The sequence below is a fragment of the Dermacentor variabilis genome, chromosome 8 (genome assembly GCF_050947875.1).
Source record: "Dermacentor variabilis isolate Ectoservices chromosome 8, ASM5094787v1, whole genome shotgun sequence".
Classification (NCBI taxonomy): domain Eukaryota; kingdom Metazoa; phylum Arthropoda; class Arachnida; order Ixodida; family Ixodidae; genus Dermacentor; species Dermacentor variabilis.
This window is the reverse complement of record NC_134575.1, coordinates 21,353,012-21,379,694: the sequence shown is the minus strand read 5'-3', so window position 1 is coordinate 21,379,694 and position 26,683 is coordinate 21,353,012. Positions and strand designations below refer to the sequence as shown.

Genomic DNA, 26,683 nt, shown 5'->3' with positions numbered 1-26,683 from the left:
CTGCTCACGACTGGTCAGCTTACGACTAGCATACAGGACGGGGTGTTCTACTTCTCCATTTTCCCGTTGGCACAGTACAACGCCCATGCCTCGCTCACTAGCATCGCACTGAACAATGAACCCTTTTGTATAGTCTGGCGATCGTAGCACAGGCTGGCTTGTTAGGGCACTCTTTAGGGCGCTAAAAGCTCTTTCCTTTGTCTCGTCCCAGACGACTGTTTGAGGCTCTGTTTTTCTTAGAGCATCCGTCAGGGGAGCCGCGATATCAGAGTACCTAGGGATGTACCTCTGATAGTAGCCGGCGACACCCAAGAACGACCGAATATCGGTCTTGGTGCGCGGTTGCGGAAAGTCTCGCACAGCGGCCACTTTTATTTCAGAGGGGCGGCGACGACCCTGACCAATCACGTGACCGAGGTAGACAACCTCGGCCTGTGCTAACTGGCACTTAGGAGCCTTTACTGTCAAGCCCGCTTCGCGCAGGCGGGTTAGCACTGCCCGCAAGTGTGTCATATGCTCAGACCAGGATGCGGAGAATATCGCTACGTCGTCTAGATACGGTAAAGCGAATTCTTGCTGTCCCCGCAACACTTTATCCATGAGGCTTGAAAAACAGTATGGCGCGTTCTTCAAACCAAAACTCAACACTTTAGGACGGAATGTTCCCATTGGTGAAATGAACGCCGCATACCTACTAGCCTCTTCTGTAAGTGGAACCTGCCAATAACCCCTGACAAGATCTAGGGTGGAAATAAACTGAGCGCTACTAACTTTCTCAAGGCGCTCCTCGATCTTAGGGATCGGATAAATTTGATCCTTAGTGATGGAATTAAGCCTGCGGTAGTCGACGCAAGGACGAGGTTCCTTGCCCGGTACCTCAACTAAAATCAAAGGGGAGGTATAATCACTCTCACCTGCCTCAATAACACCGAGCTGTAGCATTTTCTTTACCTCAGCCTCCATAATATCGCTCTGGCGGGGTGACACCCGATACGCCTTGGATCGTACTGGCTCTGTGGAGGTAAGTTCTATATCATGAGTAAGTACAGAAGTCCTACCAGGCCTCTCAGAGAACAGACCTTGAAACTCTTGTAATAGCTGGTGTAGTTCGGTTTTCTGCTCAGGCGACAGCGGTGCCTTACTGATAAGGTCACTAATGACTTGACCGGTGTCTTCCCTGTTCGTCACTGAGCCTAGTCCCGGAAGCTCGACCGGAAGCTCTTCAGGAACGTTTACCATCAGGCACACCACTGCTTCCCTTTGTCTATAAGGTTTGAGCAGATTACAGTGGTAAACTTGCTGTGCTTTCCGCTTTCCTGGCAGACTTACCACGTAGTTAACGTCCGACAGTTTCTGAACAATTCGTGCTGGGCCCTCCCACTGCACGTCTAGTTTGTTGTTTAGCGATGTGCGCAATATCATGACCTCATCGCCAACCTCAAAACGACGGGCCCTGGCTGTCCGATCATAATAAACCTTGGCCCTCTGCTGGGCCTTTGCCATTGCTTCACCTGACAACTCCTGTGCCCTTCTTAAGCGTTCGAGGAGCTTAAGCACGTACTCCACCACGACTGGGTCGTCTCCCCTACCTTCCCACGATTCTCGAAGCATGCGAAGCGGAGATCGAAGCGAGCGACCGTACACCAGTTCAGCTGGCGAAAACCCCGTAGCTGCATGCGGCGCGGTTCTTAACGCAAACATCACCCCAGGCAGACACAGCTCCCAGTCAGTTTGATGTTCAAAACACAAGGCTCTCAACACGCGCTTCATGACGGAGTGGAGCTTCTCAACGGAATTCGACTGTGGGTGGTACACTGAGCTGTGTAACAGCTTTACCCCACACCTTTCGAGAAAAGTTGTCGTCAAAGCACTAGTAAACACTGTGCCCTGATCTGATTGAATTTCTGCAGGAAAACCAACTCGCGCAAATATGGACAGTAGTGCATTAACTATCTCAACTGAGCTGAGTTCTTTAAGCGGCACTGCTTCAGGGAACTTTGTCGCTGGGCAGATCACAGTCAAAATGTGTCTGTACCCCGTGGCTGTTACCGGCAGAGGTCCAACAGTATCAATAACGAGCCGTCTAAAAGGCTCCGTAATGATAGGTACCAATTTCAACGGCGCCCTCGATTTGTCCCCTGGTTTGCCCACCCGCTGACAAGTGTCACATGTCCTCACGAAATGGTCTGCGTCCCGAAAACACCCTGGCCAATAGTACTCTTGCAAGAGACGGTCCTTAGTTTTCTTAACTCCTAGGTGTCCGGACCACGAACCCCCATGTGACAAGCGCAACAGATCCTGACGATAGCATTGAGGCACGACCAGCTGATCGAACTCCACTCCTCTTCGGTCTAGATACTTCCGGTACAGGACTCCACCTCTTTCCACAAAACGCGCAGTTTTCCTGGCGATACCTTCTTTGACATTGCAGCGCACGTTTTCCAGGCTGCCATCCTTCTTTTGCTGGGCTATCAAAGCCGACCGGCTGACTTTTAGCAACCTATCAAGTCCGTCTGACGTAGGCGCGATGAGCAAATCAGTAGATAGCTCTTCTAACTTTCCCGCGTCGGGCGTTTCCTCTCCAGTATCTGGCGCCTTCAACGCTACAGACTCAATTTTATTCTGTTCGGGCGTGCTCTGAATATCAGCTTGCTGCGCCTCTGACCCTTTTTCGTTGTTTGATAACGTCGGCCCCGCAACTACCGCCTTTGCAGCGAGCTCCCGAACCTTCGATCTGGTTAAGGCCTGAACACTAGCTTCACCAAACAAAAGCCCCTTCTCGCGCAGGAGGTGATCGGACCTGTTTGAAAATAGGTACGGGTACTGGGGTGGCAGCATAGATGACACTGCCGCCTCCGTCTCAAGCGCTCCGAAAGGTCCTTCAATAAGCACCTTTGCTACTGGCAGACACACGCTATGAGCTTCCACGGCTTGCTTGATCCACGCGCACTCGCCCGTGAACATATGGGGTTCTACGTAAGACGGGTGAACTACATCCATCGTAGCTGCGGAATCGCGAAGCACTCGGCACTCTTTCCCGTTCACGAGGAGGTCTCGCATGTAAGGCTCGAGAAGCTTCATGTTCTCGTCAGTGCTGCCTATTGAAAAAAACACAACTTTTGGTGTTGTTTCCGGACACTGCGCCGAAAAGTGACCCGGCTTCTGGCACGTATAACAAACGCCCGCTCGCCTCATCTCGAACCGCTTTCTGCGTTCGGCTTCGGCTGCCGCCGTCTCCTTAGGTTCGGTCGCACTGCTTCCACTCGCATCCGCACTACGCGTGTTCCCCTTTGCTCTCATGGGTGTGAACTTCGGCCTCTCGAACTTCGAGCCAAATTCACCCTTTTGACCATCCTTAGCTCCGCGAGCTCGACGCGTCACAAACTCCTCGGCTAGCTCAGCGGCTCTAGCCACCGTACTCACGTCTGGCCTATCCAAGACCCAGTATCGCACGTTCTCAGGTAACCGACTATAAAACTGTTCTAGCCCGAAACACTGCAGAACTTTATCGTGGTCACCAAACGCTTTCTCTTCTTTGAGCCACTCCTGCATGTTCGACATAAGCCTATACGCAAACTCTGTATATGACTCACTTCTGCCTTTCTCATTTTCCCGAAACTTCCGACGGAACGCCTCCGCAGACAGCCGGTACTTTTTTAGCAGACTCGATTTTACTTTGTCGAAATCCTCTGCTTCCTCTCTATCCAAGCGAGCGACTACGTCGGCCGCCTCGCCGGGCAACAAAGTGAGCAAGCGCTGTGGCCACGTTTCCCGAGAGAACCCCTGCTTCTCGCACGTTCGCTCAAAGTTAACCAGGAACAAACCAATGTCCTCTCCAAGCTTAAACGGCCGCATCAGGTCAGTCATTTTGAACAATACTCGTTCTCCTGCACCGTGTGCCTGACTTCCATTACGAGCGCGTTCCATCTCTACCTCGAGACGCTTCATTTCCAAAGCGTGTTCGCGCTCTTCTTTTTTCTCTTGTTGCTCTCGCTCTTTCTGTTCTTTACGTTCACGCTCTTCTTTTTCTTTCTGTTCTTTAAGTTCGCGCTCCTGTTTCTCTTTTTGCTCTTTAAGTTCGCGCTCATATTTCTCTTTTTGCTCTTTAAGTTCGCGCTCCTGTCTTTTTGACCTCTCCTCAATAGTCTCAAGGCATTCCGACAGCTCGTCATCCTCAGCCTCTAACTCAAGAATAGCCTTTAGCAGTTCTGGTTTTCTGAGTTTGTCTGAGACATCCAGACCCAACTCTCTTGCAAGCTCCAACAATTTCGGTTTGCGCAACGACTTCAAATCCATGGCTGCTCTGAATGCTGCTTTCTCTACTGCTTATTATTGTCTTGCCGCAAACTAACCCGGCAGCAACGACAACCACAATTACCAGCTCTGTTTCTGACACTAACAAAAGCCTGGCAAAGCTCAGAAGAAGAAAGTCCCGCACTCACCAAACCTCGCAGGCAGGAATTCCGCGCAGTCGTTCCGCTGCAGGCAACCAGTCGTCACACAGGGCTCGTTGCACTGCTCCCGGATCGTCGTTGAGCTGCTCAGCATACCGTCAACTGCATCTCTTCGCTGCTGGCCTCCGTTGTCGCGATCTCACCGCTGGCAGACAGATGTTTGAAGTCGTAGGCGATCTCACCGCTGCCAACCAGATGTTTGGATCGGACTGCTGGTACGATCTGTTGGGAACTCGGCGCTGACGCCCGTGGTTGTACCTGGGTCGCAAGCCCCAAGGGTAGCGTTGGCCTGGCGGCCTGGGGTACAACTGGAAGCATCCGAAGGTCCCGGCAAAGCATGAGTCCACTGGTAACAACGAAACAACTTGTTTATTTTAACATCGCAAAGAGTTGGCGGTCAGGTTTGACCGTAGTAGAGAGACGGGAGAGCACTTCACTCAACAGAAGAAATCGGAGCCCTCCTTTTGGCGTCCGGGGGCAGCTGTTTTTATACTCTCGCAGTTGAGGGCAAGAAGGAACCCCTCAAAAGACGAGCACGTGAATGTACAATGGGCTAATGGTGACGCACACTGTCGTAGCGATGCCGTAGCACCATGTCGAGCACGATCTCGTAGCACCCTGTCGTGGCGCTGCCGGTCGGACACAATGACTGTAATGAGAGGATGGTCCCTGCTTTGGCATCGCCTGTTTCGGGCACAATGACTGGAACGAGATCCCTGCTTTGGCATCGCCTGTTTCGGGCCCAATAACTGGAATGAGATCCCTGCTTTGGCATCGCCTGTTTCGGGCACAATGACTGGAACGAGATCCCTGCTTTGGCATCGCCTGTTTCGGGCCCAATAACTGGAATGAGATCCCTGCTTTGGCATCGCCTGTTTCGGGCACAATGACTGGAATGCGAGGATGATCCCTAGGCGGTCGCATCGCCGCAGTCGCGCCTGGAAACACCTGGCGATGAGTGTTGCGGCGACGACGATCGGGCCAAAATGTCTGCCGCCCCGCCGCAGTCGCGCCGGCAAAACCACGTGTCGCAGGCGAAACGCAACACTCCGGAACCTACGAAGGCTGATACATAAAATCCGACGCGCTTGACCACCAGAGCAGATCTCAATAATCAACGACCGTGTTCGCCGCTATCGCTGTGCTTGCAGTGTAACGTGCTGTTGTGGGCACAAGTTCGCCCAATAAAAAGTTAGTTTCGTCGTTCACAGTTTTGCCGCTGTATTATTCACCCTGACAACTACGGGACAATATTACTTAGTCTTCGTAGGAACACCCTGCATAGACTGCTTCGAAGCACGGCTTCTAAATATTTTACAGGCCAGGCATCATGTTCACACCATTGTTATATTTATACAAGTGACTGTGTTTGACTGCATCGCTCGCCTTGTATTGCGCTATTTTTGTCACCTTTAATTTTTGGGAGGTGCCCAACTAACCCATTGGTATTTGAGATCTTACGCCTTCTGATTTCTCTTTTAAATAGACTGTTACTATTTTTCTTACGTATCTGTAGTTCTGGGCTGTATTTTGGTACATGCGGTGAATCTTCAATTAACCCACTGCTTCGTATTAATTAGACGACGCGAGCAGTGTATTATTCTCACAAACTATCATAATATCGGAAATTAAGCAGGTGATCATGGGCATGCAAGGCATACAGCTGCCACAAACTACTTTTGCTACGTACTATGCAGGTAACAAAACGAGATCGTTTTTATGACGCGCTCAAACCATATTTATTATTTATTCATGTTGTGCTTGGCAGGGCAGCAGACTGAAATATATTGTCGAGTTCTCCATCGGTGCGGGTATTTAAATCCACCACGAATGGTACTGGTTTAGCCATCGTAGCCATCTGAAAGACGAGTTCAGCAGAGTGTTATATTTCATCCCTAGACACTGCAAAACTCAAAATATATTAGGTACCTCTTTTACAATAGCAGATATAACTAAAATTTCGAGGTCTCAAATAAATCGCATGGCTCCTTCGTAAAATGGAGCACGCAGTGCATATGTTTTCCTTATTAGGCAATACATGACATGAGACATGCAGAACAATAGTAATTTCCACTGAAAACGTACGCAGAACTATGAGAAGTGTTACTTAGCATTACTGGTGAATCACGATTCCTCAGTAGCACATCGGGTTTCGTAACAAACAACGAGAAAGGTTACGAAGTCCCGAAAAGAGGCAAAAAAAAAGGCAGGTGGCAGCACAACACGTAAACTTCCCTGCCAAATTACGGTGACGTCACAGATTCTTGCAGTACGTAATAAGAGCTATATTGTTTACCTATAAAAAAGAAAGTATAACACGTTATTTTCATTGAAACAAATGTTCAACCATTGAAAGTTCAACAAGGTTTCTTCGGCCAAAATTGCCTATAAAGGACTAAACGAGAAGAAAGGGAACCGAGGTGCCTGAGATTTATTAATCATATCAAAAGGATCAAACAAACCAAGGACGGCATAGGTGAAATTACTTGTACTTACCAATTGAGTTAAAGGAATGATAAAGGAAATGAAAGTACGTGAAAAATTGGCCGCCGGTGGGATACGAACCGACGTCTTCACGTTACGCATGTAGTGCTCATACCAATTGAGCTGATGCGGCGCCATTTACCAGTAACTTTATGGGGTGTCACCAAAAGTAGGTCACGCGCTAGAGACGCCTGCCACAGAAACGATGCACCACAACCGCCGCCAACGTTTGTGAGTGGTGGCACTGGCTACTCCCTGGGTTACTTCTAGTAGCAAAACATAAATACTCTAGAAAGTGGATAAGAAAACGGCGCCGCGGTAGCTCAGTTGATAAGACCATGGCGCGCGTAACATTAAGGTGTGGTTTCGTGTCCCACCTGCAGCCAGTTGTTTATTCATACACTGTCATTTCCATTAATTTATCATTTCTTTAACTCAATTAGTACGTACACGTAATTTTCCTTATTTTGCCATTGGTACCTTTGTTTGTAGGCCTCTTAATTATGATATGTGAAATAGGGGCAGGCGCTGCAGTGCGCGGCATCTTCGCGACCATCAGTGCAGAGTATCAGGACGCGACTCAACCAAAATGCAGGATATGTTTCATGCTCCTGAGAGAAAATTCAGCCTTATTCAAATCAGCCATGATTGACACCACAATTACAAATATACTAGCCTTGGGAGTTGAAACTGGGTAAGAGTCGTTGTTTATCATCTATTCAATACAATAGTAATTTCTGTACTCACTTGACTCCATAAAGAAGTACATATAGATAGCTTTTATTGTCAGAACATTGTCTAAGATTAGCCTTTAGGGTTCGGAAACCAAGTATGGGTGAAGAGCCACCATTAATTTTTGGGGGTGTTTCTTTTAACTTGCTGTATTCTCAATTAGTAGACGTCTCATTGGTTGGCGTCTGCCTTCCCATCACGCGTGTAAAAAAAATGTCAACGTTAAATAACTGACAAGTGCCAACGAAACGCTGTAAAGGCAAGGGAAATGGAGTAGCCCTGCATGTCGACTTCACTGCAAGGAGTTTTACCTTTCAAATCAGGGATTATTTCTTCTCTGCAGGAAACATCTATGCGCGCCCCTGTTCTTCCTTACGGTAATCTATGCTAAAATTACTATGCCAGATGACTGCTCTTATTGTAGGTCATCTAGCGCAACCATTTTTGAAGGGAAAATAGCACTTTGAGGGCTGCAACCTTTTGAGAGCCTCTTGCGTTGCTGAGTGAAAAACCACCACCATAGTGAAAATTTTTTAGTGTAGCCTATAATAGCAAGGCGAATTGTGTGGCACAAGACTGGCACGTATCTACACTGCTCTCTTACACACGATGACGACATGAACTAATATAACAATCATAATAGTCTTGGAAATTCCGGAAGGGTTCAACACTGTAGGTCAAAAATGCGTCCTCGCCACCATTTTAGAGGTCGGCAAGGCAGTCAGTCACAGGGAAGGATTCAAAAAATTGTAGGAGAAAAAAAATACGAATGAGGAAAGTACAAGCACCAAATTATCACGCAAAGCATCCCACAGGTCCATGTTCTGTCTGTTTTTTTATTTATTAAAGGCTACCTGGCACAAACACTGCTTCTAGCTGGAAACAATACTTGAAAGCAAATAACGTCTGCTTACAGGCTCAAAGCTTCATTATAAGGGCGGTTCAATAAGCATTGCAAGAAAACTACCGAGGTTATCAGCAGCTCCTTAAAAGGGTCATGTGTCTGTCAAGCGTATGGGCATGTATTGCCGAATTTAAAGCTTGAGGGACAAGCACATATTTCCCTGAAAGAACCTAATTTTTCATGGTCTGTCGCAGAATTTTGAGAAGCGACTTTTACGTTTAATGTCTATAGGACTTATGGTGTGTTCCGGCTTCCCCCAAGCAATCTCGAGTGTTCACGTTAACGATGAAGTCCTTTCGCTATAGCTTGAGAACAATGAGGTTATGCAGGCATATGTTTTTATATTAGATATGTTATGTTATGCATATCTTTTTCTGATAAAAATCAAATGCCACAAATAAGTACCACCGAAAGAGCTATACTAATGTCATGGACCACACCAAGCACGACAAACATAAGCAATTCGAAGGCAACTTCCTGCCTGTACTTGTTCATTTTAGTATATGCATATATTGAGTTCTGCGTGACATCATCATTCAAAGAAATGTTCTGATGCGCCACTCCAGGTATAAATGGTACTGGCTAACGCTCCACGAGCTGGATCTTGTAACCTCCATATATGATAGACAATACATAATTGTACTTCTACCTAATTCTAAATCTACGTCCGAGAAAACCGGACAGTTTAGGATCAGCTACTATTTTATTTATGTTCTTTTTTTGTGCAGTTTCATTTCCCTCGAACATACGAGTTCTACAATTTAATTGAAAAGCAACAAAGTTTCCACAGCGCTTTCATTGCCGTTAATTTTCTTCACGTGGCTGTGGTTGAAATAAAATTGGCCCCCTTTGTTCTCCTTCTTCATAGCAAGGGTGTATACTTTGGAAGGCTTATTGACTTTGGCTAGTATACGTCGGATTATTGTTCACCCGGCTAGGCTCCTGAAGTTCACGTGCAGCGTGACACCATAGGTAAGAAGGATTTTCAATATCCACCGCCTTTGCTTTATTTGGCACGGGGTTCAAAAATTAATGATAGGGTTTTACGTGCCAAAACCACTTTCTGATTATGAGGCACCCTGTAGTGGAGGACTGCGAAAATTTTGACCACTTGGGTTTCTTTAACGTGCACCTAAATCTAAGTATACGGGTGTTTTCACATTTCCACCCCCTTCGAAATGCGGCGGCCGTGGCCGGGATTCGACCGCGCGACCTCGTGCTCAGCAGACCAGCACCATAGCCATTGAGCAACTAGGGTGGGAGGCACCGGCTTACCTCACCCAGTTTAGATCTTGTACACACATCCAATAGCCAAAAATGTCGGCTCGGAAGAACCGGTCCTGCAGCTCAATATTTAAGTGGAGCTGGGAGCCTGCATTTGGATTCCATCTGCAGCAAGTTGTATTTACGTGTACCTTCGATTTTAAATTCAGTTCAGTTCATTTCATTTGTTTCTGCCTTATAATTGCTTTCACTTAAAATAGACACAACAAATGATTTCCGCTATGCTTTTTTGTTTCAAGAACAGTTAGATTTAGGTTGTTGTGACTAATAAAGATTAGTCCCGTTGATACCCATTTACACACACCAATTCCCACGTTTACTATAAACATTCGCAGTGACTGACTATGTTTCACAGATTAACAGAAGTTTAACGTTATCGCCTAGCCCGAGATGCACCAATTTGTATCTGAAGTTTCTCGAATGTTATCGCAGGTTCTATACGTCGTTTTTTGGCCCTGAACCTTGTGAAACTTTATTCGAACGTTACTTTTTTGAGGGAAGGAGGGCACTGGCGATTACGGAAAAATCTTCGACAAGTCCCGTATAAAAGCAGGTGCCCTTGACTGGCAGATCACATTCTGGACGATTGCCCACTGTTCTCGCCGCTATCGTTGTGCTGAAAGTCACTTCTTGTGCTGGGCACAAGTTGACCAAATAAAGAGGTAAACTGGCAACAGTTCTGACACTGCGTGTGTGTTTCGTCTTCCACCACCAGACAACACGTCTGATGGATGGGCTCGTCCGTTCTGTGCTGAGCACTTCGCTTGCAAGCTCTCGCCGCGCCCACGTCATTTACAAGCTAGCTCAGGTACAGCTGTTGCCGGCGAAATGGTTATTTATTTTGGAGACACGGGAGCTCATGGCCAAATTAACAACACTGGCCCGCCCAGTGTCGTCTGCACTGGTCATTCTAGAGCAGCTGATTGAGCCACGGACTTTGCGCAAACAATAAACTGATCTAGTTATTAAACGACAGCAAGGAATCGCAAAGGGCTGATAGCCAGCACTACAACTTTCGAAGACTTCATGTTGAATACTGGCCCCGCGATCTTAGTGGCACTTGGGCTAAGCACGTCAAAGAGGACTTAATGTAAAGCTACTGCAATTTTTCTTCCAACTGTAGAATATCATCCCACATAGTGGCGCAATAAACTATGAGGTCGTGCCAGACAGCATTACAACTTCGCAGCAGTGCCGCGCGCGACTTCATGTCATCCTAACAGTGGTTATTGAGCCTTTCTGGTGCGATAACGGATTCTAGAACGAGGTTTATGTTTGTTTGATACATTTGGTTATGGTGACTTTGCTTTTCGCTTTAGCGTTCTCTGTGAAGTACTGAGACGTTGCTTTCTAAGAGGGGAAATTGCCATATGTACTTATCAGCTTTACCACTGAACGCATTGCACTGGCTGACAAATGTACCAAGGTCTTGGCAAGAGAAACACGCGAATTTCTGTATCTGAAGTTTGTCTAATATTACCCCTGGTTCTATCCGTTGTCTCTTGTCACGGAACCTTGTGTAATCCACTCTATGCGCGAAGCGAATTGCGTAGCATATTCTGAAAAGCACTCGGGCACCAGCGAACCTCCAACGAGTGATGTCTTAAAGCGGACACCCTTGACCCGCACATAATATTCCCGACAATCGCCTTCTTTATTGATCCTATCGTTTGATTTCAGTGTTACTTGTTTAGCTGAGCGTAAGTACGCCCAATAAATATTTGAATATATGCCTCAGAGTTAGACGTTGCCTTATTAAAAAATTGTGGGGGTTTTAAGTGCCAAAACCAAGATCTCATTATGAGGCACGCCGTAGCAGGGGACTAAGGAAATTCGGACCACCTGGGCTTCTCTAACGTGCGCCTAAATCTAAGTACACCAGTGTTTTCGCATTTCGCCCCCATCAAAATGTGGCCGCCGTTGCCGGGTTTCAATCCCACGAACTCGTGCTTAGCAGGCTAGCACCACAGCCGTTAAGCAACCACGGCGAAGGACGTTGCTTCATTCGTCATCGTCACTACAACATGACAATATATATTTGTAATTGTTTAAGATTATTTGAGAGGATATGAGACATTACTTACTGCGATATGGAGCTTTAATGGTGTAACGTGTGGTAGTGCGTGGAGTAGTTGGAGCAGGGCGGTGACAGTTTATCCCACACCTTGAAGGACGACGCGCTCCAAAAGCAGAGTGCCGGCTTTGTCCAGGCAGCGGTAATAGCAGAAGGAAAACTGAGGCAAGAACAAGAAACATTTTTGCTCGAAGATATGGTTATACGTAAATAGCGTTCCAGTTGCAAAGTTGCCCCATCTATATACCCCTTGGAACACAATGAACAAAGAGAATTTTTCTGTGGGGACTTTTGGCGTGGCACGGACAGTTTTTTGTTGTACGGGGGACACTACTGCTTTAAAAATATTACGAGAACAGCAATTTCCAGAGCCGCACTTCGTCCGCATTATCTTTCACCGAAAAATGCACTCCTATCGAATTTTCGCGATAGGTTAAAATATTCTTTTTACCTGAAAGAAAGACCCGGTTTCGCCCGGAAGGACAAGCAACTAAATTAACACATATGGTTCGTACGCGCGCAGAAGAAACCTTCAACATTTCTCACTCAATGATCGTGCACACTCTCTGTGAAAATGCTGGAGACAACGTGCGGCACTAGCAGCAGTCGAATTGACCTTTGTGCTGCCTCTCTCTTCAAAACGAACTGAGCAGCCTGAAGACAGCGCACACAAAGCTATCAGTCTTTCCGCACTCTGTGCCAATCACAGATCGGTTTCAACATGGGGCCCGCGCGGTCGCATGGTACTCAGCGGCCGCTGGAGTAAAACGCCTTTCCTCCTCTTTCCCACGCACCACAAAAACTAGCGCGCCAAGAAGCACGGCGCATTTGTTGCTGAGTTTAGTCCCTTGTGCGCGCGACAATGAGCCGCTGCCTGAGAGTAACGCCCCCGAATACCTTCCCTCCTCCATATACCTTGAGGACGATGGAGTGCGGCGCATCTCCTGCCGCGTTTCCTCCATTGCATGTGCGATATAGAGCCACCATTGTAGGCTCACTCTCCTGCGCTTTCACTCGCACGTACAGCACACGGCGCGCGTCGGCGATGTTATTTATTGCCCTTGGGCTTTGTACCGAACATCACGGCGACAGGATTGCAGAAATGCATCCGGAGAGTCTGTATATTTTCTACCGCAATAAAGTACTTTCAGCATTTGCAAGGGATAGCAATAACGGGAAATGAATATATCTGCCATATCCAATAGAGGGGATCAGACTATCGATACCCGTAGGTTCACTCTGGTTAGCTGAAATATACCTTTTTTCAGCCTATTAGTGTTTTATATGATGATCTCATTTACAGTAAGTAAAAGCAGAAATCTGGTATTAATAATACTAGTATAATATACTAGTATTTAATGAATAGAAGCGGAGTTAACTGCGGGGCCCCATATTATCATTCATATCATAAGAAGCCAACCAACATTGACACCAAGGATAAGATTGAGGAAAGAATTTGTACTTACTAAATGAATTAAGGAAATTATAAATTAATGGAAATGAAACTGGATAAAAAAATAACTTGCCGCAGGTGGGGAACCGTCCCACGTCTTTGCATTACGCGAGGGATGCTCTACCAATTTAGGTATCGTGGCCCTGTTTCCCTATCTAGTTTCTTGTGTATTTATGTGTTACAGCTAGAACTAACCTTGGGAATGTTAGGCAGCGCCACCAGTCACAAACCTTGGTGGCGGATGGGGATCATCGTTTCTACCGTATAGGCGTCCCACGTACGGGATCATTTAGGGTGAAGGCGCTTGATTAATCTGGTTAATAAACCCACGCGTGCTGCCTGGAGGCATCAATGTTGCTAGCTTCGAGACCCTCGTTATTTAATAAACGACAAGAAAGGGGGTTAACCAACTGGCCCGATTTTTAATAATCATATCCACGATATGATTAATAATATCGGACCCCTATGATTAAAAAAAATTGGGGCCCCTTAGTTGGTAAATCCCCTTTCTTGTTTATTACATAAGCAGGATCTCTATTCCGGCAACACTGACGTCTTCAGGTAGCATGCGTGGGTTTATTGACCAGTTGCCTTCACCATAAAAGATCACGCACTCATGACGCCTGAGGCAGAAACGATGCTCCACATCTGCCGCCAAGATTTGTAACTGTTGGCGCTGGCTAACACTCCCCGGGCTCTAGTAGGAGGCATAACTACCCAAGAAAGTTGATGGGAAAACAGTGCCGCGGTATGTCAATTGGTAGAGCATCGCACGCGTATTGCGAATACATGAGATCCTTCCCAACCTGCGACAAGTTGTATTATCATTCACTTTCATTTCAGTTAATTTATAACTTCTTTAATTCATTTAGTACGCACAATTAATTTGCCCTATGCTGTCCTTGGTGTCGATGTTTGTTTATCTTCTTATATTTACACTTGTACGGTCATTCCAAGAAATGCGCGCCTCTCTTTGTGTTTGACTTGACTTTGGTTTTCTCCGCATGTTCCATCTTCAAACCTTCCATTCAAAATCAGGTATCTGCTTTTCTCTTCGAAATTATGTTATGGTATATAATTTCCCTGTTTAAGTGTTACAATGGCTGTAGGTCCAGGTTTTATTCCATTCATTCAAATGTGTATAACCGCCTTGCACAAAGAACATGTTCAAGATGGCAAGAGTGCTTCCTTGTGATGGACCATAAATAAACATAAAGGTTGTATTTCAGCCTTTGGCAAGTAAAACGACGTTCTAAAGTGATGAAATGTAAAACATCCAAAACAATTTGGCGGAACCCACGTCACGGTGACTGTCGACGTAATGCGCTTAGCAGTGACTCAACATAACAACAAAACATGCTGTCCCCATCTAAAACGCTCGAGTTGTACAAGGCGTGTACTGTAGCGAGATTACTCTTTCTAGGTTCTTTAACAACTCTCGCCAACTCTTAGCGTCGCCCTCGTGAAACTGCTGTCTTTGAGATAAAGGCATTAAAATATGCTGGGAAATGCGTTCCCTACGGGCCTTCCGGGGTTAAATGCAGACCTGTCAAAGTACGCCAAGCAGTACAACAAAAAGAAAAGCGAGACACACAGTACCACCCTTTACTCGGATTTGTAGTATGACACAATATTCTGTAATTCGGGTGCACTATGGCGTGATGCAACACAAAAAGAAAGCAAATTGCAGAATTTCAGAGCACAAGTATTCTCTACGAGCGTCCTACAGTGAACCCGCTTAATATATTGTGTGCTTTACAGAAGATACGAGTTAGATAAGTTATTAATAGTGTAGTTACAGCAGCTATAGTACATAAAAAATAGAGCACATGTATATGTCTTATTAATATCAGCACGCAAACATATCTCGTCACTCACAGCACATACATAGACGAGGGACAGAAAGGACGACGAAGACAAGCGCTTGTCTTCGTCGTCATTTCTGTCCCTTGTCTATGTATGCGCTGTAAGTGACGATTGATACCATGGAATACCAACTAGCCCGTACCCAAACCTTGCGCACACATACCACCGTCTTTTAGAATGTTAGGTTATTAGAAATTGAAATTACCCATGTGTGGCTGTTCCTATTGAAAAAGAGTCAGAGTATCTGCATATTTGAAATGCCCTAATTTCCGCAGCGTCGTCACCATGTTGCAAGATTTGATAAATATGCAGGAGAACCCACCTCACGAGAAATGTCGACGTCACTGCAAGTAGTCTTGATGCGAGGTAACGACACACTATATTAGCGAGCACCGAAACGCGTTATGTAGAACACCGATATGGCTGCCGGCCTCTGTTTTCATGCTTCTTTATTGACTAAATTGAAGACTAGAAAATCTCCAACCGAATTTTATATTGAAAACCCAACGTTTCGGCCTTCTCTTTAATTACGTTGTAGCCAACCAGAGAGACATATGCGAATGTTTGCCTTTGCTCTCTGGGGTCAAGTTGTGCCTTCTAACAGTGCCGCCGTGAACTCGTCACGCGGCACGCATGTTAACTTATGTTCGTATGTTGAATATGTAAGATTGCCTTGCATATGTGACGAAAAATTGGGTCCGTGCTCCGTCGAAATTTAGAAAATTTTCTTTGGCGATAGAAGGGTACAGGTTCAGAGCCCATTGGTAGAGACGAATGAATTCAATGAAGAGTTGAAAGACGCGCTGACGCAAGATGCCGTGAAATACTTTGGCCAGCACCCAGCGTAACACACCTAGTAAACCAAATTGGAGTGAAATAGATTGGATTGCACGCAGTGCCACATACCCAGTAACCTCAATTCTTGCAATGAAAGCTTTTGAAACCCGCTTGCTTCAGCCCAACGGCCCTAGGGCCTATTCCTTATACAATGAGCTACTCAAGGATATCAGTTGGAGGAACATTTACCTTCTCCTCAGGGATATATATTAGTCCAGAGAACTCCCGATACCTTTCAAATGTCACTGATGCTTCCTGAAAGCCTTCTTACTGTCTTCCCGTTGATGCTAAACACCTGCATATGGTTATGTTCTCTGCATACAGTGCGCGTCGAATTTTCTTAACCTTTCAGAAGACGTTCACAGAGGGTTTCAATACAATGTTGAAGAACCGAGAAAAGCATACTGAACTCTCGAGCAAGCTTTTTGCTGGGAGCTTGATTTTTCATTTCCTGAGCAATCTTGAGGTATTTTACGGATATTATGGGGTACAGCTATCCCTGTATGCATCTACGTATGCTTGCATCTAGATTTTTTTCTCACCAAAGTGGGCCAAATTCAAGAACACCCGTATACTTATACTTAGGTGCGCGTTAAAGAACTCCAGGTGGTGGAAACTAATTCAGTTCCCACTATGGCGTGCCTCGCAATCATATTGTGGTTTTGGCATGCAATACCAAAGGAATATAAATGAAATGTGGTACATGTGGTACATGAAAGTCATTACAATAAATGTATAGTGATAATAAATCATAGCAGCAACATTTATTTAAAAGGAGTGCACAACTAAAATGGAAAAGCAGATAGAAGCAAACCCGGCCATTTTCTTTGATACTCTTTTCTACACTCGCGTTCGAAACATTACTTACACAATTTTAAAAGAGGCTCTTGAACAATAATATGTTGCAGCAAGATAAAGAAGCTTTTTCATGTATCATATTTCTATATTTCATCAGCAAAAGCAGATGGAATATAACTAGTTCATATTCTACCGTCGACACGGAAATGTAGTCGCCACGTACAATACAATTTTGTAATGAACCTGTCCCACACCATACTTGATGCTAACGAAAATGAAAGGTTTCTCCCTTTTTAATGAAATAAAGGTATAAAATACGCTTAAAATGACACCCAGTGGCACAAGAAGACCGCACTCATAAACGATGCCGCAGGAATAGGAGTCTGAAAATGCCAGCAAAAGGCAAAAATTGACATGTTATGCGAAAACAGCAGGTTGTCCAGCTCCCTGGCTTCAAGCAGGTCCTTCTCTCTTGGAGTACGCAGCCAGCTGCACTAAAATTGCGCTTGCTACTGGCACTCGTGGGTTGGATGCAAAGTACTTTTTATTGCAAGAAATGTGAGCCCTCGCTATTTCCTACATTGGGATTCCCACCATTCAAGCAGTTTCTCAATGCCTTCATACCAGTCACTGTCCTGACGGTAACTCTCATGCTCGCTGTCGGCAGGCTGAGTCTCTGTAGCATCTTGCCACCCCTCAAATTCGTCAAGGAACGTACGCTTCGCTAGGTTTCCATTATCCAGCTGGTCTGTGCTCGTTTCTCATTGTGAAAAACGCAGATGTACATCAATCAACAATTCGCGTACTCTGTCGTGAACAGTTTTCCTCTCCTGCTCATCAAGCACGCGGAGATGGCGGAGAGGCGGCCACAATAACGTTGCGAATGTGTGAAGCTATGCTATGGGCATATTTATTTGAAGAAATTTTAGCGTCCTCGACTTGAGCTTGCACACTTTTGGTGAGTCGGTCGAAGAAGTGGTAAGGTGCTTCTTCCGTTTCATGTAGTGCATCAATACAAGCGGCAGCGTTGCAACTTTGTCCTGCTCAAGCTTTTCGCTGGCCTCCTTGAAGGGCTCGAAGAATTCGACGACCTCCGTCAACAAGGCCTAATTGACGCCTTCCAAGAGTAGATGGCCCCTTGAATTCAGGAGGTTCTCTATCGCATCGTACTGAGTTAGCACGGACTTGATCATGGAAAGCTTCGAATTCCACCGCGTGAATATATCCTAGCACACACAGTGCTGTAGCTGGCTCGTCAGTCCGCTCTGTTTTAAAGTAGTTACGACGTCCTTCAATTTTTACAGTTGTTCCAATAGGTTGGGCAGTTCCTGAGCAAAGTACCCGTCATCAAACGCTTTCCGAAGAACGGTGTTCAAGACGTGAGCACAGCAGTTCATTTTGGCATACGGGAGCAGCGCGCTAATTATGTTAGTACCCTGGTCCGTCACGAACACCACATTGCTTAACATGCCTTCGTCCATCCCCAACTTCCCGCTCCTTCGCACTACCTTTTTACGGATGTTCTCTCCGGTTTTTCTCTCGAGGAAAAAGTCCCTAGTGAACAAAACTAGGTTCCTCAGTTCCCATTTCACACTCACCTAATGCGCCGTTGCAGTGATATAGGCTACTTTCTTGTAGTCGTCGGTTCACATGTCAAGGGTCATCGAGCAGCTACCTTCGTTCATCGCTGGCACGATCTCAGGCATCACCGCTTCTCGGTGTTCGTTTCCGACTTCGGACGCCATGCGAGACACCATCGTAGGATGCGGAATCACGATCTTCGCGGATATGCTCCCGTACTTGGCACCGATAGCAATCAGTTCGTCGGCAACATTTAAGAATCCGTCATCGCAAACAACGCCAAATGGCCGCAAACATTTTGCGCACCATTTCACGCAAGCAGTCGTCGCATTCCCCTTAACGGTAGATGAAACCTTGAGTTGCTTCTCGGTGAAGAACGAAGTAAGGGCAGCGGTGCCATCTGCAGCCTTGCACTTGTGGCGGTTCAGGTGCGATGTTCCTGCCTTCCCACCATCATATGCGAAGAAAGCTTGGCAGCTTTTTCACTGCAAATGCCTTGCTGATGATAGGGTGTGCACGTCAACAACTTCCAGGAAATGTTTCCAAACCTGGCTTTCCTTAACTTGCTTGGAGACAAGCTTTACCTTCCTGCCAGCGAGCTTATTTCTTAATACAGCTGCATTCATAGTGCCATGTGTACAGGAAATAAATTACGAACTATATAACGCCGGTAAACAACACATTAAAAGCGTCACCGCGCTCTGACGAGCTACGACGGAATAGCGAAAGCCGCTTTTTTCTCTCTTTTTCAGTAGGTGGCGTTGGTCCCACGTTACGCACGAAGCAGTTCCTCATAGGAGGTTCCTTATGGGTGTGCCGTGCTCAGCGCATGCTCCGCCTAGCCGGCTGTCGCCTACCAACGGAGGCCACCTCTTAGGCGCTTCTTCCTCTTATAAATTTTAGCCCTTTAGGAGCCTCTTTTTTCTGCTCCCGTGTGAGGAGTTAGCAGTGGTCGCTGCAAGGCGGCAAGGCCTTCATTTTCCGGATGGCGCAAATTACACGTGCCTGCGCCTTATGATGGTTCAGGTGTGCGCCTGGAGTAAGACAGTCCCGAACTTACGATGTCTGTGACAAGGTATGTCTCTTCAATTCCCTCACTGCCCAAGCAAAAATAACATGACACTTTAAAGGAGATTTAAAGCTTACACACGCCTTAATACCAGCTCTTCGACCAAAAGGATAGTCATATACAGGGTGTTTCAGTTAAATTGGGCCAAACCTTAAAAATATGCAGTTGCTTCGTAGAACGACAGAACAAAGGTTATGTTGTTTGCCGTCGCTTGTAGATACTCAGGTAGTTTTTGCAATCGGCCTAATTAGATAACTTCCCCTAAATATAATTAACTTCTCAATCATTATATTTATTAAAACATTATTAAAGTTATTATGATACAGCATAAAATAAACGCGCAAGTAGAAATAGCCTTCAAAGTAGCGCCAAAATAATGTAATAGCATCTAGAGTGGTAACTGTGTAATCCCAAAAACGGTAACGTGGAAATTGTCTGAAGAGCGGTTTTTTGTATAATTTCTTTTTCCTCACGCGGAAGCAACATTCGTTTTTGGCGAAAAGAAAAAGAATTTGAACTTCGTCGGTTTTTCGCTTTTCTTTACTAAGGTATACCGAGAGCCAGCCCTTTGTACGTGTCACTTAAGCTTGGCACAATATACCTTAGACCAAGCAATGCATAATGTTCGTGTGTGATCGAACGCCCGAGTTAGGACTTTTAATGAGTGGCATCAAGCCCGGGCCCGGTCCAGGCTCGCGCATTCAAGTCCAGGCCAAGCCTGGGCCCACCGGAAAACGCTTCAGATTGCCCGGCCCGGGCCCGTGCAGTGCTGTAAACCACTGTTTTTCGGCATTCCAGAGCAGGACATTTCGAATGGCAAATAATAAATACTGAAGTTTGTGCCTAAAACGTTCAGTTAAGAGGGGCGCACGCCTACTCACACATGCCCACGAAGCCAAGTTTGCATGAAAGTTGTTCCTAAGAGGCTTGCAGAGACCGAGTGGCACATACGTAATGCTCCGAATCGGCATCAGAGTTTTTTTTTCGAACAGCGGGTACCTTCCGAATCTTGCATCTGCAGTGGCCCCCATGTAAGCGTGAGAGAGGTGATTGAAGCGTGCCACGAACGTACAAAGTGACGCACAATCAATGGCCCAAGTTGGTCCGCACATTGGCTTCTAACCCTTTTCCCTCGGCACTCCAGTCCAATGTGTTACCCATTCGACCACGTGCTCCCCTGTTTCCCAAGCTGGCAGGTAAACGGTTAGATACAAGCATACGCAGTTACAAACATAGATACAAAACTAGATGTATAGCCCCCGGTAAGTGCATGATGTATTATAACAAACCTAACAGTAAAACACTAATAAAGGGAAATTAAGACAGCCACCCATTCGTAGCAATTGCTACAAAGGGTCAGGAAAGAAAGGAAACACTATAATGGTTCACAGGTCGAGACCGCCCATCACCACCTGTCTGGTTCAGTTGCGTGCTTCTAGGGTACTTGCTGCCGGTGACACAACCCGCGTCTCTCCTGTGCAACAAGAATTAAAGTGGGCGACCCGAGTTACTGGTCGGGTCACAGTACAATCCTTTAAGAAAACTACTTCTTACGGCTTAAATTCCATTCTTTAACAATATTTTTGCGACACGTTGCTATAAGTGCATGCAGAGAATCTGATTCCACACCGAAAATACCTCTTGCTTCATACAGGTGCGGCACCAAATGGTAGGGTAAGCTTAATTAAACGTACTCCCGAATGGAGTGAAAGAGCGTAGTTATCCGATTAGCTTTGAACATAGATAGCGGCTTGTCATTTCACTGGCTGTGCCATGCACACATACTGAAGCATCCCAAAATTCTATGATGCTTTGCGAGAATTTACTTGTTATGTTATGGCATGGCCGTTCCCCTGGTGGAGCTCTATACGAAGTCTCGCAGTCTACTTAATAGACAGCGAAAGCTGCCAACCTTGCCAGCCAATCAATAATCCTAGCCGCTGTATAGAGTCCATCGAAAGCGCCACGTTTGCAAAAAAGAGTACACAGTTTCTACACCTAATGCTACACTTCAGCACTAACGATAAAATTTTTATCATCGGTAGCAGAGGTGAGAACAGATGCAGAACACACGACACGATACTATCAATGGCAAAGAGCTTAAAATTTAATTTATATGGCGACATAACGTTTTGCTACCATCAGAAAAAAAATATCTAACGAATGCGATACTCCCTAATGTGAAATTTGAGGGCAGCCTTATACGTGTGGTCATATCACTATATATTAAGGGAAAGCATTTGAGATCAAAATCACCGCACCGAGTAACAATGAGCCATTACCGTCAGCTCCTGCGGAGAGAAAGAGGCAATATGGGAACAAGCAAGCGGATTTTTGGATAGCTGAGGAATTGCAAATCCGCATTTGCACCATCGACAGGTTGGATAGCAGAGTCGTGCAAGCATGCCCGCAGCAAACTCGCCTGAGAAGAGAATTTTCGCCTTGACAGTTGACGTTTCATGCCACCCCAGCATACCGATATGAAAGAAAAGTCTTTGATAGATGCCTTCCACACCCCCTTAATCCTTAGAAAATGGTACAAACTGTTGATAGAAAGGCAGGGCTTTGATTAAAACGTTTTTACGCACTAAAACTGAAGTTCATTGAAATAAGGAGCAAACTCTACCAGACAATTTGTAGCCTAAGGGTCGACACGATTTCGGTTGGTACTCAAACTAAATGGAACAAGCAAGATTTTGGGCTATTTATTCACATTGTAACTGGTGTCGATAGTGACTTCCTGCCCCAGGCAAAACTCATATTTCTTATATGGCAGAGGCCACATGGCTACTTTAATGTTGGTGGGAGAAATGGGCAACAGAGGCCTGATCTTGTAAACCAGTGCCTCGAAACATGCACTATGCTGGGGCAGTATTTGTTTCAGTGACATGCAACGGTGCGTAGCCGATCTGGCCGTGCTACAACAGCTCGGATGCACTTGCGCATATGCGGCGTTTCAGTGATCAGAAAAGTAAAGCAATTTGCTACGAACACATTTAACTGCTGCACAATGTGCAGCGCACAGACAGCCTGCACTTGCCCATCAAGTTTTACAGAGCTCAGATTGATTGGGAACGGCAACCCATGCCGGTTAACCTTGCTGCTCCTGTCCTGAGTACTAGCGCTAGCGTGCTCATGTCCTGAGTACTGGGCTAGCGCTGTCGTAACAGCGCTTGCCCCGTGCAGGAGACTGCAACTAGAAGGTTTCAGAGACATACAGGCACCTCAGACCTTTTTTACAACACATTTACAACATTTTCATGCCCTTCATTTAGGAAGCATGCAAAAAAACAAGGGATGACTGCGATTTTGATGATAGAGTGTTTCAAGCATCTTTCGAAAATCACAATTATTTTTGCAAATGGCACTATACGTTAAAAAACTAACACACAAAATCCTGCTGCGTGATCTTTTCCTCCAGGTTGTTGATGCATTCTTTGGAAACGAGCTGTTTGCAGAACTTCCTGAGCATGTTTGAGAACAATCCGCTTGACAACCACTACATCTACGTTGTACAGTGCACATCAAAAACCCGCCTTCTTATGCGCCACTTCCATTTAGGCAAGCGGGCAATTGAGTGTTTGCGCAGTACCCGAATACGTCTGGTGTTCAGAAAACTTGCCCAGGTCAAGGGGCAATAATATATCGCTTTAGTACGGCTTTACCACGGGAAATTGTTACCACTTATAATAGCATTGTAACATTCAATCTCAACATGTTACCTTTGTGTTCTGTTCGGACCAATGGTACAATATTCAAAATGCGGGTATGACCTGGTATACATGCTAAGAGATGTACAAATATTTCTCCCCGTAATGGTGCCCTATGTATAATATATTGTGCACCATGTTTAATGCATCAAAATGCTGAATAAAGTGTAGGTAAGCTAACTTAAAGCTAATAGTGGCCTTTCTGACTTCTTGAAGAGAAAAAAAAGAATAACAAACAAATTGCTAAATTATTTGGACTGTATTGTGAAATGGGGAGCGGTGGGTTGTGGCTAGGTTGTGGCTGTGGCTAGAAATAGCTTGTTTTGGTGCTCCATCGGCTGTATTACCTCTGGCTGCTTTACCGTTCTAGTCGCGAACACTTACTGCCCAAAGAGCTTCGCGACATTTGGTGGAAGGTGCGGGGTCTTTTGGAAACCTGGAACTTCGAAGCCGGACGATCCCTGTCACATCTCCCATGCCTGAGAAGACCAGTCCTACCGAGCCGCCCATGGCACCGCCTCCGGTCGTCTGTACTGGTACGCCACGCCAACGGGATCCTTTTATATTCAATGGCACTAACAATCATGAAGTAGAGGACTGGTTGACATCATAAAACCGAGTAAGTACCTACAACAAATGGTCTGAAGCTGACAAGCTTGGTTACGTACCATTCTACCTTTCCGGGGTCGCCCAATTTTGGTTCCGCAACCATGAGGCAGACTTTTCCAAATCGACAGCATTCCGACTGACACATCAAGAAGCCTTCGGTCGCCGTGCTGTACCCAAACTTCGGGCTGAAGAACAGCTTCGCTGTAGTGCCCAACAAAAGGGCGAAACCTTTACGAGCTACATTGAAGATGTAGTTGACATTTGCCGGTGTATGAGCCCAGATATGACCAAAGATGAGAAGGTCAGGAACATCTTGAAACACATAGATGATGACGTCTTCCAAATGCGTTTGGCAAAGAATCCTCAGACGGTCAACGACCTCATAACGCTTTGCAGAGCTATGAGGAGCTGTGCAAACAACGGCTTTCTGCGCGCCGATCTCTCGCTCCGGACGTCGTGCTTTCAACTCTGAGTGACGGTGTCAGCGCTATTCTTTGCAGTTCAGCAATTTTCGACCAAATCAAGCAATTTGTACGAGAAGAAGTGGCACACCAAGGGTGCGATCTTGTACGCGTTCCAAAATAGAACGGAGGCGGTCCGTTCCACCGAGCCGCACACGGTTGGTCAGTTTGAACGGTGACGAACGCCTTGACGTCAATTGTGAAGTGATATCTGCTGTAAATCATTCCGTGTCGTCTGCGATCGGACGAACGCAACGTAACGAACCGCCAATTTCGCGACGGAAAGAACGGACCGCCTCCGTTCGATTTTGGAACGCGTACAAGATCGCACCCCAACTCTCTCTTCTGCCAGTCAGTCGAACTGCAGAGTCGCCCTTGTCTCCCGATCTCCGTCAGGCGATACAACAACAAGTCGCTAACGCAGTACCACTTGCTCATCAACCGCCTCCTATGCCTGTTCAACTTACGCACGCTGCCGTTGTCGCCAATCCAAGAAATACGTTTGCAGCGATTCAGTCCCGACTTACCAGCCCCTTTCCCTCACCTCCGCAAGCAGCTGCAACATATTGTCACGTGGTGGTGACGTTAAGAACACAGCAGCAATACTGTGAAAGGCAAAACTAGATTTTCTTGGGCGAACCTGTGCCCACAAAACAGGCTACACTTATAGCACAACGAAATCGGCGAACAGAGTCGGCGATCGTCGGAAATCTGATCTGCGGGTCAAGCGCGTCGGCTTTTAAAGAGCAGTCGTCGAATGTTCCAGACTAATCGTTCGGACCCGAGTGCCTTCCACAAAGTTCTACACCATTCGCGTCAGGTGATGAAATCAGATAACATAAGTCTCGGCGACGACAGACAGCGGATAGAAGCATCGATAACTTTCCAGAACCTGCGGATACATGCAGGCGCGTCCCATGCTGTACGATTACATTTGTTAGGCGGCGAAACGTGGTTGCCCGATAAGGATAAGTACACGTGTCAATACCCCCCTCTTAAAAAGCATCGTCCCGATGTTACGAATATAAGAGAGCGAAACACAAAAGGATACTTATTAAACATAAGTAACAACAAAAAGAAACAAAGTCCAAAGGTGAGTTACGCGAAGCCCGAAAGTTCATTAACGCTGGTAGTAGGGCTTTAGTCGCACAACCTGGACTACTTCAGGTCGTGAGCGGCGCCGCTGTGATAGCGAAATACCGTCTGGCACGACCTCATAGTCCAGTGCGCCAATACGTCGGATGATCTTGTACGGTCCGAAATAGCGACGCAAAAGCTTCTCGCTCAGTCCTCGTCGGCGTATAGGGGTCCAAACCCAAACACGGTCACTGGGCTGGTACTCCACGAAGAGTCGTCGGAGGTTGTAGTGTCGGCTGTCGGTCCTCTGCTGGTTACTGAGTAATACTTGTTGGGGGGCTAGTTGGTGCATGTTTCCAGAAGAGGGTTATAGCGCCGAAAAAACACAACACACAGCAAGCGAGACGGGACAGGCGCCTGTCCCGTCTCGCTTGCTGTGTGTTGTGTTTTTTCGGCGCTATAACCCTCCTCTGCTGGTTCTTGACCCGCAGGCGGGCGAGCTGTCGGGCTTCTTCGGCGCGCTGGAGGTAGGTACGGACGTCAAGGTTCTCCTCGTCAGTGACGTGCGGCAGCATGGCGTCGAGCGTCGTCGTCGGGTTCCTGCCGTAGACCAGCTTGAACGGCGTGATCTGTGTTGTTTCTTGTACCGCCGTGTTATAAGCGAATGTTACGTACGGCAGGACGGCGGCCCAGGTCTTGTGTTCGACGTCGACGTACATCGCTAGCATGTCGGCGAGCGTCTTATTCAGCCGCTCCGTAAGACCATTCGTCTGCGGGTGGTAGGCTGTTGTCCTCCTGTGCCTTGTCTGACTGTATTTCAGAATGGCTTGGGTGAGCTCCGCTGTAAAGGCCGTTCCTCGGTCGGTGATGAGGACTTCTGGGGCGCCATGTCGCAGCAGGATGTTTTCGACAAAGAATTGCGCCACTTCGGCTGCGCTACCTTTCGGCAGTGCTTTTGTTTCAGCGAAGCGGGTGAGGTAGTCCGTCGCCACGACGATCCACTTATTTCCGGTTATTGACGTCGGAAAGGGTCCTAGCAAGTCCATCCCGATCTGCTGGAATGGTCGGCAAGGAGGCTCGTTTGGCTGTAGTAATCCGGCTGGCCTTGTCGGCGGTGTCTTGCGTCGCTGACAGCCACTGAGCAACCACGGCGGGTTATTCAAGTTGTGCTGAGCAATGCTGCAGAGTGTAGTATTTCGCGGAGTTCCGCATCGGTGTTGGTATTCGGTTCCACCATGAATGATACTGGTTTAGCCGCCAGGCTTTGGCCCATCTGCAAGATGAGTTCAG

At 46.6% G+C, this 26,683-nt stretch overlaps 1 protein-coding gene and 1 long non-coding RNA gene across 8 annotated transcripts in view; one reads left to right on the top strand and one right to left on the bottom strand.

Annotated features, from left to right (window-relative positions):
* Positions 1 to 6,165: 6,165 nt before the first annotated feature.
* On the bottom strand, positions 6,166 to 12,133 carry LOC142590942 (uncharacterized). Its single transcript, XR_012830279.1, has 2 exons — positions 11,943 to 12,133; positions 6,166 to 6,312 (listed from the first exon to the last, which is right to left on the bottom strand). It is a non-coding gene; the product is annotated as an uncharacterized LOC142590942 (long non-coding RNA).
* A 4,618-nt stretch (positions 12,134 to 16,751) lies between these two features.
* The window catches only part of LOC142589798 (uncharacterized), a 148,517-nt gene continuing 138,585 nt past the window's right edge, over positions 16,752 to 26,683 (top strand). For 4 of the 7 annotated variants that reach the window (XR_012829945.1, XR_012829946.1, XM_075701378.1 and 1 more), the window contains exon 1: positions 16,752 to 19,542. Coding sequence is in view for 1 of the 7 variants with exons in the window: in XM_075701378.1 (XP_075557493.1) it covers positions 19,529 to 19,542 (14 nt within the window). In the remaining 6 variants the exon portion in view is untranslated. The other 3 variants (XR_012829948.1, XR_012829949.1, XR_012829947.1) reach the window with 3 other exon arrangements.